The sequence below is a fragment of the Puntigrus tetrazona genome, chromosome 10, assembly GCF_018831695.1.
Source record: "Puntigrus tetrazona isolate hp1 chromosome 10, ASM1883169v1, whole genome shotgun sequence".
In the NCBI taxonomy this organism is placed as follows: domain Eukaryota; kingdom Metazoa; phylum Chordata; class Actinopteri; order Cypriniformes; family Cyprinidae; genus Puntigrus; species Puntigrus tetrazona.
The window spans coordinates 3,807,556-3,819,647 of NC_056708.1; the positions used below are offsets into that span (position 1 = coordinate 3,807,556).

General features: G+C 36.5%; 1 protein-coding gene across 1 annotated transcript; it reads left to right on the forward strand.

The window, feature by feature from the left end:
- Window positions 1-458: 458 nt before the first annotated feature.
- Window positions 459-10,930, forward strand: ankrd55 (ankyrin repeat domain 55). Its single transcript, XM_043250033.1, has 11 exons — window positions 459-887; window positions 2,255-2,374; window positions 3,250-3,380; window positions 3,508-3,617; window positions 4,510-4,570; window positions 6,288-6,416; window positions 7,437-7,621; window positions 7,836-8,003; window positions 8,778-9,439; window positions 10,259-10,348; window positions 10,474-10,930. The coding sequence occupies exons 1-11, from the start codon at window positions 848-850 to the stop codon at window positions 10,734-10,736; spliced, it is 1,959 nt and encodes a 652-aa protein (XP_043105968.1). The 5' UTR covers window positions 459-847; the 3' UTR covers window positions 10,737-10,930.
- Window positions 10,931-12,092: the final 1,162 nt, after the last annotated feature.

Sequence of the window (12,092 nt, forward strand, 5' to 3'; positions counted from 1 at the left end):
AAATATGGCACATAATGAAAGAATAGAAAATTGAACAGAATAGAAAATAATGTAAAAATTTGTAAAAGAATAAAATAGAAGAAAAGAAAAAGAATAAAATAGAATAGTGTAAAAATTTGGATAAGACATAACAATAGAATAGAATAGAACAAAACAAAATAGAACAGAATAATGTAAAAAAAAATAGGATGAAATCATATAGAATGTAGAATATAGACATATAGGACAAAACAGAATAGAATAGAATAGATAAGGCATATAATAATATAGAAGAGAACAGTACAGAATAGACAAGAACAAAAACAATAGAACAGAAAAATGTATAAACAGTATGAAATACAAAGAAAGAATATTAAATAGAACAGAACACGAATATTGTAAAAGCTAGTAATAAAAGAAAATAAAAATAATTTAGTGTTTCCCGATGTTATTAAGTCACTATAATACAGGTTTTACACAATAGAAAGAAAGAAAGAAAGAGTCCCCAGGGACGTGCTGAAGTTCTCCCTTTTGGGAATCACTGGTTGAAGAAATAAAGTTGAGAATACACACACACACACACACACACACACACTGCTTTCAGCAGGCAGTGAAGTGCAGCTTCTGCACATGCTCAGTGTGTTTCCCACCACACCACGCACAATCACACAGAGCAGCCCCTCCACCTGCCTCCTCCTCCAGGAGCTCGTGCTCACGCGTCCGCGACGCCTGCCGCGTCTCTCTCTCTCTCTCTCTCCGGGTCTTTCTCCGTTCCCCGCGCGAGCGCTCCGAGTCGCAGTCAGGAGCGGAGGCGACATCATGTCGTGGGCACCAGAGGGATTTCTCTAAAGGCTGCGTCCGATCTGCTATGGAGTTCAACTCTTCATCTGTATTTGAGCAGCATAAAGGTAAAGCGCTACACACGCATACGCTGATAACAAGGAGGGGTTAGCGCTGCTGCCACTGTTGCCATAGTAATGCTTATCCGCGGGCTTTGCCGTAGCCCATCGTTTGCCTGCGTGATGCGAGAGCTGCCATCTGTTTGTGAATGAAGAGTAGGGTGCCCATGACTGATGATTTGTAAACCACGAAGCGAGGGTCACCATCACAATGTTCGATAATAAATTTGGGGGGTTTTCTGTTGTAGCCGATGAGGTCTGTCTGTGATAGCAGCTCTGTCAGCGGATCTTCTGTGTTGTGATGTATGTAATACACCCTACATACATACACCCTAGACAACATACACAAGCCCAAAGGAATATCTGATTTCTCGGTAGCTGCTCAAGCTGTTTACTTAATTTCATCAACTTGTTTTCATATATCCATAGTTATACCCTTAATTAATTTGGGGATCCAGTTGTTGACATGAAGTAGGAATACTGAACAATGAAAATTACTCACTTAATATGAGCAATAAAATATTACACTGCCTTTTAAAAGGAGAAAGATTTTTTTTTTAATCAAGGCTGCATTTATTTGATCAAAAATACAGAAAAAAAATCATTTCGTGAAATATAATTTCAATTAAAAACACAAGCTTTCTATTTTGATATGTTTTAAAATATCATTTATTTTTTTAAACATATTTGTACATCGTCTTTACTATCACTTCGTAGAATAAAAGTAGGAATTTCTATTCAAAAAGAAGAAATGTTCGTTTCGACTTTTTATTTGTCAAAGAATCCTAAAAAGAGCATCACAGGTCCCCAAAAAAATAGCAGCACAACTGTTTCCAGCATTGATAATAAATCATATAAAATAGAAATGATATTCAAAGGATTTCTTAAGGCTCACGAGACACTGAAGACTGGAGTAATGATGCTGAAAAGTCAGCTTTGCTTCATAGGAATAAATGATATTTTTAAGGTAGATTTAAATAGAAAACTGTAATATTTCACAAAATTACACAGCATTTTGATGAAACAAATGCAGTATAAGAACTTCTTCAAACAACAATCAAAATCTTACTGATCCTAAACTTTGAACAGCGCTGTAGATCATTTTGCTTTGCCACAAAGTTGATATTTGATGTTCATATTGAGATTTCAGAATTTTGCTTGCAGACATACAGAAAAAAAGGAAACCATCTTGAACACCTGCTCATCTTGACCTGTTGGTGTATTATGAATCATTCTTAATTTCAGAACGAAGAAAAGAGCATTAGTTGATTAATCTGTACGATTTTTCTGCCTTTATTCTTCTAACATCAGACCTATCTGAGGGGTGTTCGTCTTACACCCAGCAGATGTTATCGATATTCTTTATCATCTTTTAGAGGCTGCTGAGGAGGTTGATCTGAATGCGGTGTACCAGGCAGCAGCGAACGGAGATGTGAACACGCTGACTGCCACGATACGAGAGGACCCGTCCATCCTCGAGTGCTGCGACAGTGAAGGTATTCTTTCGTATATTGACAGTGACGGTGTGTAGGGTAGTGCTCTTCAAAAACATCAATGCATATGATGATACATTGCTTGTTCACCCACCAGTTTATGCTCCGCGGTGAATGGGTGCCGTCGGAACAGTCCGGACATCTGATAAAAACATTCCAATAATCCTCAAGCAATCCACACCACTCCAGTCCATGGGTTAATGTCTTGAAAAGTGAAAAGCTGCTCGTTTGCGAGAAACAAATTCATCGTTAAGACGTTTTGAACTTCAAACTGTTACCTCTGTCTGTAATAATTGTCCATAATCCCTAACGCTTCCTCCAAAGAACCGTCATCTGCTCTGAATCAAGAGAGACATCTAAACAGATTAAGCACTGTTTGTAGAACAAAACAGTCCAAAACAGCTCTAAACTAATATATGGGAGCTGGATTTTGATGTGTGAGACGACAGTAGATGGAAAACGTTATTATGGATTATAGACTCATATATTAGACCCGTAAGCAATCATTTTAGACTCGTAGCACAGATTATGGACTTGTAAACAAAACCAATTTATATTAATTATTAGGCAATTATTACTACTACTTATTGTTTGGGTTGCCAATTAGAACCGACTCAAATCATGCGGCATGAGGAGGTGACACTTTACAAAATGTGATTAAAGGTGGGATATTTTCCACAAATCTAGCACTGAGGTTTGGCGCAGGCAAACAAGCTTAAGAAAAGGTATTTCAAGAGAGCTTTCCTGGTACGTCTCATCAATCGCATAAAAACCTATAATCAGTGTCATGCAAAACACGCATTAAACAAATCTGAGACAGAAATAAGTCATCATCTTTAACGGATTGCTGTTAAGCGTTCCTGATGTCTTGATGGCAGGCTCCACGCCGCTGATGCATGCTGTGTCCGGGAGGCAGGTGGACACGGTCAAACTGCTGCTGAAGATGGGAGCCTCTATAAACACGCAGGATGCCTGCGGACGGACATCCCTCTCTTTGGCGACATACCTGGTAACCAAACTCTCTAAGGGTTATTGATGAGCTGGATCCCATGCGTTTCTGGACTGTGTTTGTCACAGTTGCAGCGACCTATGGCTTTGACTGAATTAGCTTAGTTTGCTGGTTTTGTCCCGTGCAGGGCTGGCTGGAAGGCTGTGTGTGTTTGCTTCGCAACGGGGCGAAACAGAACATTCCCGATAAGAACGGACGCTTGCCAATTCATGCTGCTACCGCCGAAACCGACTTCAGGTAACGAAGAAGAGAAATTCGCGAACATGTTAAAAGTTCATTTCCATCCTGCATCAACCATCCTGCGTTGTTTTGTATTAAATTTAGTTGCAGAATAGTTTTTTGCATGTTGCACAGAAAAGCGATTTCCATTTTCCTGTTAAGTCAGTTGGCTTCATCTAAGTGTGGAATTAAAATCCTGTAAGCCATTTATTTGCCCCTGCTTAGTGTGTATGTGCCGTCTCTGTAGAAATCAGTGTTAGGTTTGGTTGTGTGATTGGCTATAGACACTTTCCTCCTCACTCCCCCGTTCAGCAAGCTGTGTGAGTAATAATAGATGCATTAATAGAACAGAGATGTCGGAGATGATACATATACTAAAAGGTATAATTTATTTACATACTACAAATACATTTACATATTATGCTTAACAAAAAACACTTTTGGTATGTCTACTTAAAGCCTGTTAAATTGGATCTAAAAGTGTACTTAACTCACTTTAATTGTGCTGAAATCCAACTAAAGATATATTGAAATATATTGGATTGTGCTAAAGTGGAACTATTGCAAGCACACTTGAGGTACACTTTAAATATCTTGTATATATAATTCATATTCAATATTAACATATAGGCATTGTTCACAAGTAGTACTCTAAATAAAGTTTAATTATCATTCTTATGTCATTAAATATGTTAAATATGATTTCATACTTAGTATTTCATACTTTAAAATATATGAGTTTTTCCTAGGGACTGTTGTCAACACAAAATGCACTCAACGTCAAACCAAAAATGATGGTCACTACTTTCCCAATGCACTTTCCTTGATGAATCAGTCCACATTAAAAAAGGAGGAAACATTGACAAATCCCTCTTATGATCATGTCGTAATCGTGTTCTGTTTGTTTAAGGCTCATGGCTGTGCTGCTACAGCAGTCGACACTGTGTGAAATCAACCATCAAGACAATGAGGTAAGTCAGGGCAGATGTACTCGGTGATTTGAGTTTCAGCTTTTAAAAAAACTTCAAATAAGTAGAATAATGATAGTAATGACTGTGCGTGTTTAGTGCAATTCAAATGCTAAAAGTATATATATATATATATATATATATATATATATATATATATATATATATATATATATACAGCATTCAAATATTTTGCCAGTGTTTGCTGTAGCAGCGTGCTTTAAAAGCTCTCCTCCTTCCCCAGCTCCAACCGTATAGATCGGCTATGTAGTGATTTGACGTATATTACGTGAGAGGGTTATGAGATGATAGCCGTGTTTTTAGTTTTAAAGATTACAGAGATATTTTAATTTTATTTTATGGCTGGAAATGACATCATAAGACATGAAAATCTATTTCGCATAAGACAAAGTGATCTGAATAAAAAAGAAACCTGATTCTAGCCCTTACGGTTAAGTTAGTAGCATAGACATGAGCTCAAATTTGGCCTGTTGGTGAAGATAAAAAGTTTTAGATGGAGACTTCAAGTTAGCGGCGGGTAATATTTAATCTGTTTCATTAAATACTGCATTGAAATCTTTTGATTCGGCATGCTGTACCGAATCTAAAGAAATCAGTCTTGTGATTTCAGGTCAAAGACTAGACTGTCTGTGTGTCAAACTTCATAATTTTCCCACAAGTGGATGGGCTGGCATGGACTTGAGAGCAGAAGAAAACTAAAAAATAGGTGCCTCATAACTGGCCTCTAATTATGACATTTTGTCCTACTTTGGTGGGTCCAAAAGCACTCTAAAGTTCAGCTAATGATATTTAATACATGTTTTTAACAGTAATACAGTTTTATTACATTTGAATTAATATGCAATAAGACGTCTGAAACATTGTTTTGTTAAGTATATTAGGATTTTATTTCAATATCAATATTAACCTTTTTAAAGGTTTTCTGTGCCCTTCTTTCTTGCGAGAGAACCTGAACAAGTCAAAGTCACTGCTTTGTGCCAAAAGAAACTTTCTAATGAACATTAGTGAAGACAAGTGAAACATTTACATGATATATTGACACGAGAAAATCATTTCATTATTTTACTGTAGATAACTTAAAGCTTCCAGCGAGAAACACATTCTGAAATGCTTTTATCTTAATGCTTTTTTATAATTGCATTTGTGTTCACCATAAAACTATCACTGAAGTCCTCAGAGGGCATTTAACACCGTTTTAAAACGATTTTGCTAATTATATTAATGATGCATTTTTACGGAAAGACAGATGACCCATTAAAATAACACTTACATGAGAAAGCAGTACAGCAAATACTCCTATGATGTATAATGTCATACTATAATAGTAATATGATCGTATCAGCTATGCCTGATTGGATGTAGTCCTTGGGCTCAAATTCAGAATGGCTTTAATAGTGTTTCTCTTTCCATTTGAACAATGCTTTCAACAAAACTTTGTATTTCAAGCGCTTCCCGTGTTCGTTTGTCTCTTTATAACAAATCGCTTGCTGTATTTATTCATTGGAAGTCGTTTTGGATAAAAGTGTCTGCTAAATGAATAAATGTAAATGTAATAGTGTGCAAATTGTGGTGAGGGCATACACAGGGTAGAAAGTAGAGTAGTTTTTTGGGGTTTTTTTCACATTAACCTAATAGAAAGTAACAGTTATTAATACTCGGTAGGGTGCATCTGGTTTAACCGTCAGACTGTGATTGGCAGGGCATGACGGCTCTTCATTGGGCTTCTTTCCACAACCGGCCGGAACATGTGCAAGCCCTCCTGCAGAAGGGAGCCGACCCCACGCTTGTGGACAAAGACTTTAAAACAGCTCTTCACTGGGCTGTGCAGGTACAAATCACAAACACACTCTGCTACGGTTTTCTTACATACAGCAATACAATTTTTATGACGACTCTGCTTCTGTCCGTTCAAACCTTTTTTTGTACTGAACTGCGTGTTGATATGAGAAAAGAGAGATCACAGAGAATAATTCAAGAAGTATGCATTACCGCTGTATTGCCGTTGATCTTGCGTGCAGTTTAGCAGTCGTGCAAAATTACTAGTCAAAAATCACACATTGTAACATTTCTAAAGATGGCCCTTTGCTTTTCTGGAATAGCTTGACTTAATTTGAACCACAATTAAGCCAATTTACTACAACAAAGTCGTCAAGACACATTTGCTATTGTGCATTATGTGCTTTGAAAGCTCCACAGAATTCAAACACCCCTCACATATAATCTTAGCCTATTACAGTAATTATACTTTCAGCTATTATTAAGTGTCTCGTACTCTTACTTCCAGTGAACGCATATTATAACATCACCCTCATGAATACACTCAAGTCATTTAGCTCATGCAGTCCTTATTACCCAAAATGCATTTTTATATTTGCCAAAAAGTAATAATAGATGCTTCTGAATTTGTTATTTTTTATTGTAAAATTCATTTGTATTATCACACTTTACTAATTTGTTTATTATTTAATATATATATATATATATATATATATATATATATATATATATATATATATATATATATATATATATATGCACAAAATGAAGTAATATTATTTTCACAATTTTTAAGTTATATATATATAATATGTAATATATGTATGTATATATATTAGTGCTGTCAAATCCAAAATAAATGTTTTTGTGTACTGTGTAAGTAAATACACACATGTAATATGTATATATTTCATACAAATATGTATACGACTGTGTCTTTTAGTTCATCATGTAATACAATATATGTCTTAAAAATTAATTGTGAATCATGGCTGATATATGTAGATTGCAAGCTGGTTATTCATTTACTGGTTTATTCATATATGTCTCAATGTTTTCAACACTTTTGCAGAGTGGCAGCCGGTTAATGTGTTCTCTCATTCTTGATCATCATCTTGGCCCGTCTGTGATCAATTACGATGACGAGAACGGGAAGACCTGCGTTCACATTGCCGCCGCTGCAGGTTTCAGCGACATCATCTATGAACTGTCTCGCATTCCTGAGACCAACCTACAAGCTTTAGACGTGGATGAACGGTACAGTAATGTTGTAGTATACTACCCCTCGGTGCTGGCCCCACACTATTAATCTATGGTCCCGGTCAATGGTTCATTTGAGAGAAGAGTGGCAGCAATGCACTTACAGTAAAAAGAAGAATCATGGTCCTGATTAAATACAGCTGAACCAACTAATTACAATCAAACTATGGCATCACTAATGAACAGTCAATCATATCTGTTTTTCTGTCAGGACCCCTCTTCATTGGGCCGCTGCAGCAGGGAAAGATGACTGTGTGCAGGTATTGTTGGAGCTGGGAGTGGAACCCAACCCTCGAGATATTAATGAGAATACACCACTCACGTACGCCATGTATTGCGGTCATACAGCATGCATCAAACTCCTCTCCACTGAAAACAGGTTTGTTGGAAAGCAAAAACATATATTTAATTAGTACTTTTGTCGACATAGAGCAGGAGAATAGAGAGCGGGATGTCTCTTCTGGGCCATACCCCTCCTAAAGGCAGCAAAACTTGTGTGTTTGTTTAAAAGGTTAGTTTCAATCTTTCTGATAATCCTACGTTGAATTGCGCCTTCTTTGTAAATTAATCTGCCGTAAAAATGAAGTGAACAAATGACAAAGATCTTACTGTCTTTTATCATTTGCTTTTTGCATAAACCTGCATTTTCGCTCTTGTCATTTACCTACTATGTGTGTGAATCTGAAGGCGGGGCTAAACAGGCAATAACGTAGTATTGATGGACGGGGGTTAAACAGGCACTGCTATATACAATGTGGGCGTGGCTAAACCGGCAGTTATGTAAATTAGGCGGGTGGAGCTAAACAAGTAGTGATGTAAGATCGTTAAGTGTGGCTAAACAGGCAACAATGTAAAAGCAGGTATGGTTTTTCTTTTGCAGAGGCAGTGTTTAGCCACACCATTACATCTGTATAACAATCCACAACCTTTTGCTTTGGGAGATTGGCTTCAATATAAATTGTTTTTTGACTGACAAGAAAGTTTTTGAAGTTCTTGCAGGATGTTTTTATAGCAAAATTCATTTTGATTTCTCAGTTCATGACCCCTTCAAGAAGACATGCATAATTCACTGACTTCAGGAACGTGTTGAAAATTTGAAATATGTAGCATTAAAATGCATTTTCAAAACTAAAGACAGCTGTACTTTTCACAGGTCTGAGTCAAGCAGGCCACTGCACGCCCAAAACAGTGACTCTTCTATACGCAAGGAGGGGAAATTTCGCATGTTGAACCAGATCTTCTGCAAGAAGAAGAAAGAGCTGCATCCTTCTCATCAGACAGACTTGAGTCAAGAATGTCAGCTGAAAGAGGAGACGTCTGAGGTGGATGACATCATCACTATGTTCGACTGCGTCGCCGAGCCATTAACCAGAGATGAGAGCGAAAACAGCTCCGTTATCAGAAAACGAAATAATGAGTCTGAGAAAGTCCACCTCATTGAAGACACATCCAGCAAGGACTTTCAAAGTCTCCCACCCATACGCACACAGAGTCTTCCTCCAATCACTCTAGGGAAGTCCCTGCTGGTAAACTCTCAGGCTTTGGCCCACAGGACCAGTGGAGGTCATGTGGCAGGACATTTAGCGCACAGGTCACAGAAGAGCAAGAGCGAGCATGACCTGTTCGATGGCAAAAGTAAGGATCAAAAAGCTGCCGGACAGGTGTGGAAGACTGAATCCAGTCAGATACTGACTCACAAAGCATGGATCTCGACACCTTCTGAACGGCTGCTTGACAAGCTGCTGCATGGATCCTCAAGCCCTTTAGACGTGCTTTGCTCAAATCATGCGCCATACATACAGAGACATGATCAAGGTGAGATGTCCAATATCGATAGTCGATATTGCTAAGTGATTCTTCAATTATTAGTTCGACATTTTTATTATTTTAATTCAATCATTTTAACAATCACCTATGTTTACAAAATCATCTAACATTTTAAAGATTATACAATTCTTAAAATAGCTAATGGTTCTGTTCTGTTTGCCACATCTGTTACTTTTGCCTAGTTTTTAGGCATTTGGCAGAATTTTACTCATTTGGACCCAAGTGCAGTTTATTAGCAAATTATGGAGTAATTTAATTAAGCTGAAACAATTTTTTTACACTAGAAAATTCAATGGAATGGAATTGGAAATGAAATGATCATTTTGTGATCCACTTAAGTGCGATTTCAGCACGTGTAATTTCCTTACATACAACAGTACTTCTGGTGTCTTTGAACCATGGTAAAAGTGTACAAACATAATAAATGCAAAATAGTATAAGTAACACACTAAAAATAAAATGATGAAAGCAATAAGTCCAATTCTTTAAGCCACATCTAAAGAGTATTAAATAATAATAATTTAATGTGCAAATTAAAACTTTTCATTTGACAGTACATTTTTAAGTGTCAACAGTCATGAACATGTAAAGTGGGCTTTCATTTATTGAAAATGACTTTATTTGCATGTATAGTTTTTAAAAACGTACTTTTAAGCTTTAAGTTTGCTCATGTCAGTTGTTTCTTATTATTGTTTTTAAATAATCAATAGTCTCGAACTGAAGAATCGCCTAGATATCAAACATTGAATTATTAGCATATTACATGTATATTTGTCAAATTCGGAATTCTGTGTTTTCTCTGAGCAGCTCAGAACCCTCTTTTTCCTCTGAGGGTCAGAGAATCTGCTCTCACACGTAACAGTCTGGCTCCTATCCGTGACCACTGCACTCACAGATGTAAGTTTAATCCTAATGTAACATTTTCATGCTTTATAAGGCTCCGTGTAATGCAATCCCATGTTCTTAATGCTCTACTAAAGATGGCAATTTTTGAAATGATGTTTAACGAATGTTGTCCACAGTTTCCTTGCCACCAGACCAGGTCTCTCAGGGAGTGAAGAAGTCGAAATCCTCGTTAGGAGCGGGCCTGGCTGTACTTCCGCCTCCGTTTGCATCCAAACTGCCCCGAGCCGGCATTCCTCAAAGCCAGTCGTTCGGCTCGTTCCCGACGCCTCTGGCAGGAGAACCTTTACGAAACATTCAAGTCCTTCCTGCCATTCCTCCGCAGAGAAAACGCAGTCCATCTCCGCTCACAACGCAGAATCTCTCAGACAACAGAAACTGATGGAAATCTGACCTCTAAGACTGTTCAGCTGTCACATGGATTTAATTAGGTTCACGAGGACGCTGAAGAATCACTGTTTTTCATACAATTTTACAACTATGATATTTTTTATGGTATGCATATTGTCGAAATTTTGACTGTAATATTTAAACACTTTAAGCTTACTGTTACTATTAATAAAGGAAATTGCCGAAGCATGGTATCTTACTGTGTTTTAAATATATAGGCAGTATGACAACAGAGTCATAAAGTCTAACAACTTAAATGCGATATTCTATACTTTAAAATAATATAAAAGTGCAGTACTTAAGATTGATAGCTAGCTGTAGAAATGGGAAATGCTACTGCAAAAACAAAAGCATTCCACCCAGGAACGCAGATTTCAGAGTAGGATTACTATGTAGTATATATAATTTATTAATAATTTTATGTAAACATAACATGTTTCCTAAATATCTACAAACATTTTGGCTTCAGGAGAATCAGAAACTTACATACAGCACCTTTAAAGCGACTTTATGTATTTGAAATATCACCGATTCTGATTATAAAAAGGCACAAGGCTTTGTTTCTTTCCTAATCTTCCTCAGTTGTCTGTTCTCGGACTAAGTCGGTCGCTGACTGGGTTTATGGCAAAAACTAATTTTCCATTGTAATTATGAATGTGGTATGGTCATGACTGTTAATTTGACTCGCTTAACTGTAGGGGGCTCTAAAGTCACAAAAATACACAAAACTACAGATGCCGTAAGACAGGGGTCCCTAACCCCTCAGACTTCAGTTTCAGCCCTGCCCCAGTCCAACACACACGCCTGCCTGTAATTATCACGTAGCCCTGAACGCCTTGATTAGCAGAGCAACAAAAAATCAACAACATGCAAGCCCTATGACAAGGCTCGGTTAGCATGCTTTGTGATACATGTAGAATTATTTTGTTTGTGAAATTACACAGAATATTGAAAGGACACACAGAATTTAACCACTGGATTTACAAAAATAATTATTCATTTATATGTATATTTATTTATAAATTTATTTTAGTTTATTTATTTTTAAAATTCTCTTCACAAATACCAGTTTAGAAAACCATTATGTAATTTTCGCAATGCAATTTTTAATCTCTTTTTTTATATATATATATATATATATATATATATATATATATATATATATATATATATATATATATATATATATATATATATATATATATATATATTCATATATGTGACAAGTGTCGGATCAATCTGTGTGTGATTCTTGTCGTGTGATATAGACTATATATATATATATATATATATATATATATATATATATATATATATATATATATATATATATATATATTGTTTCTAT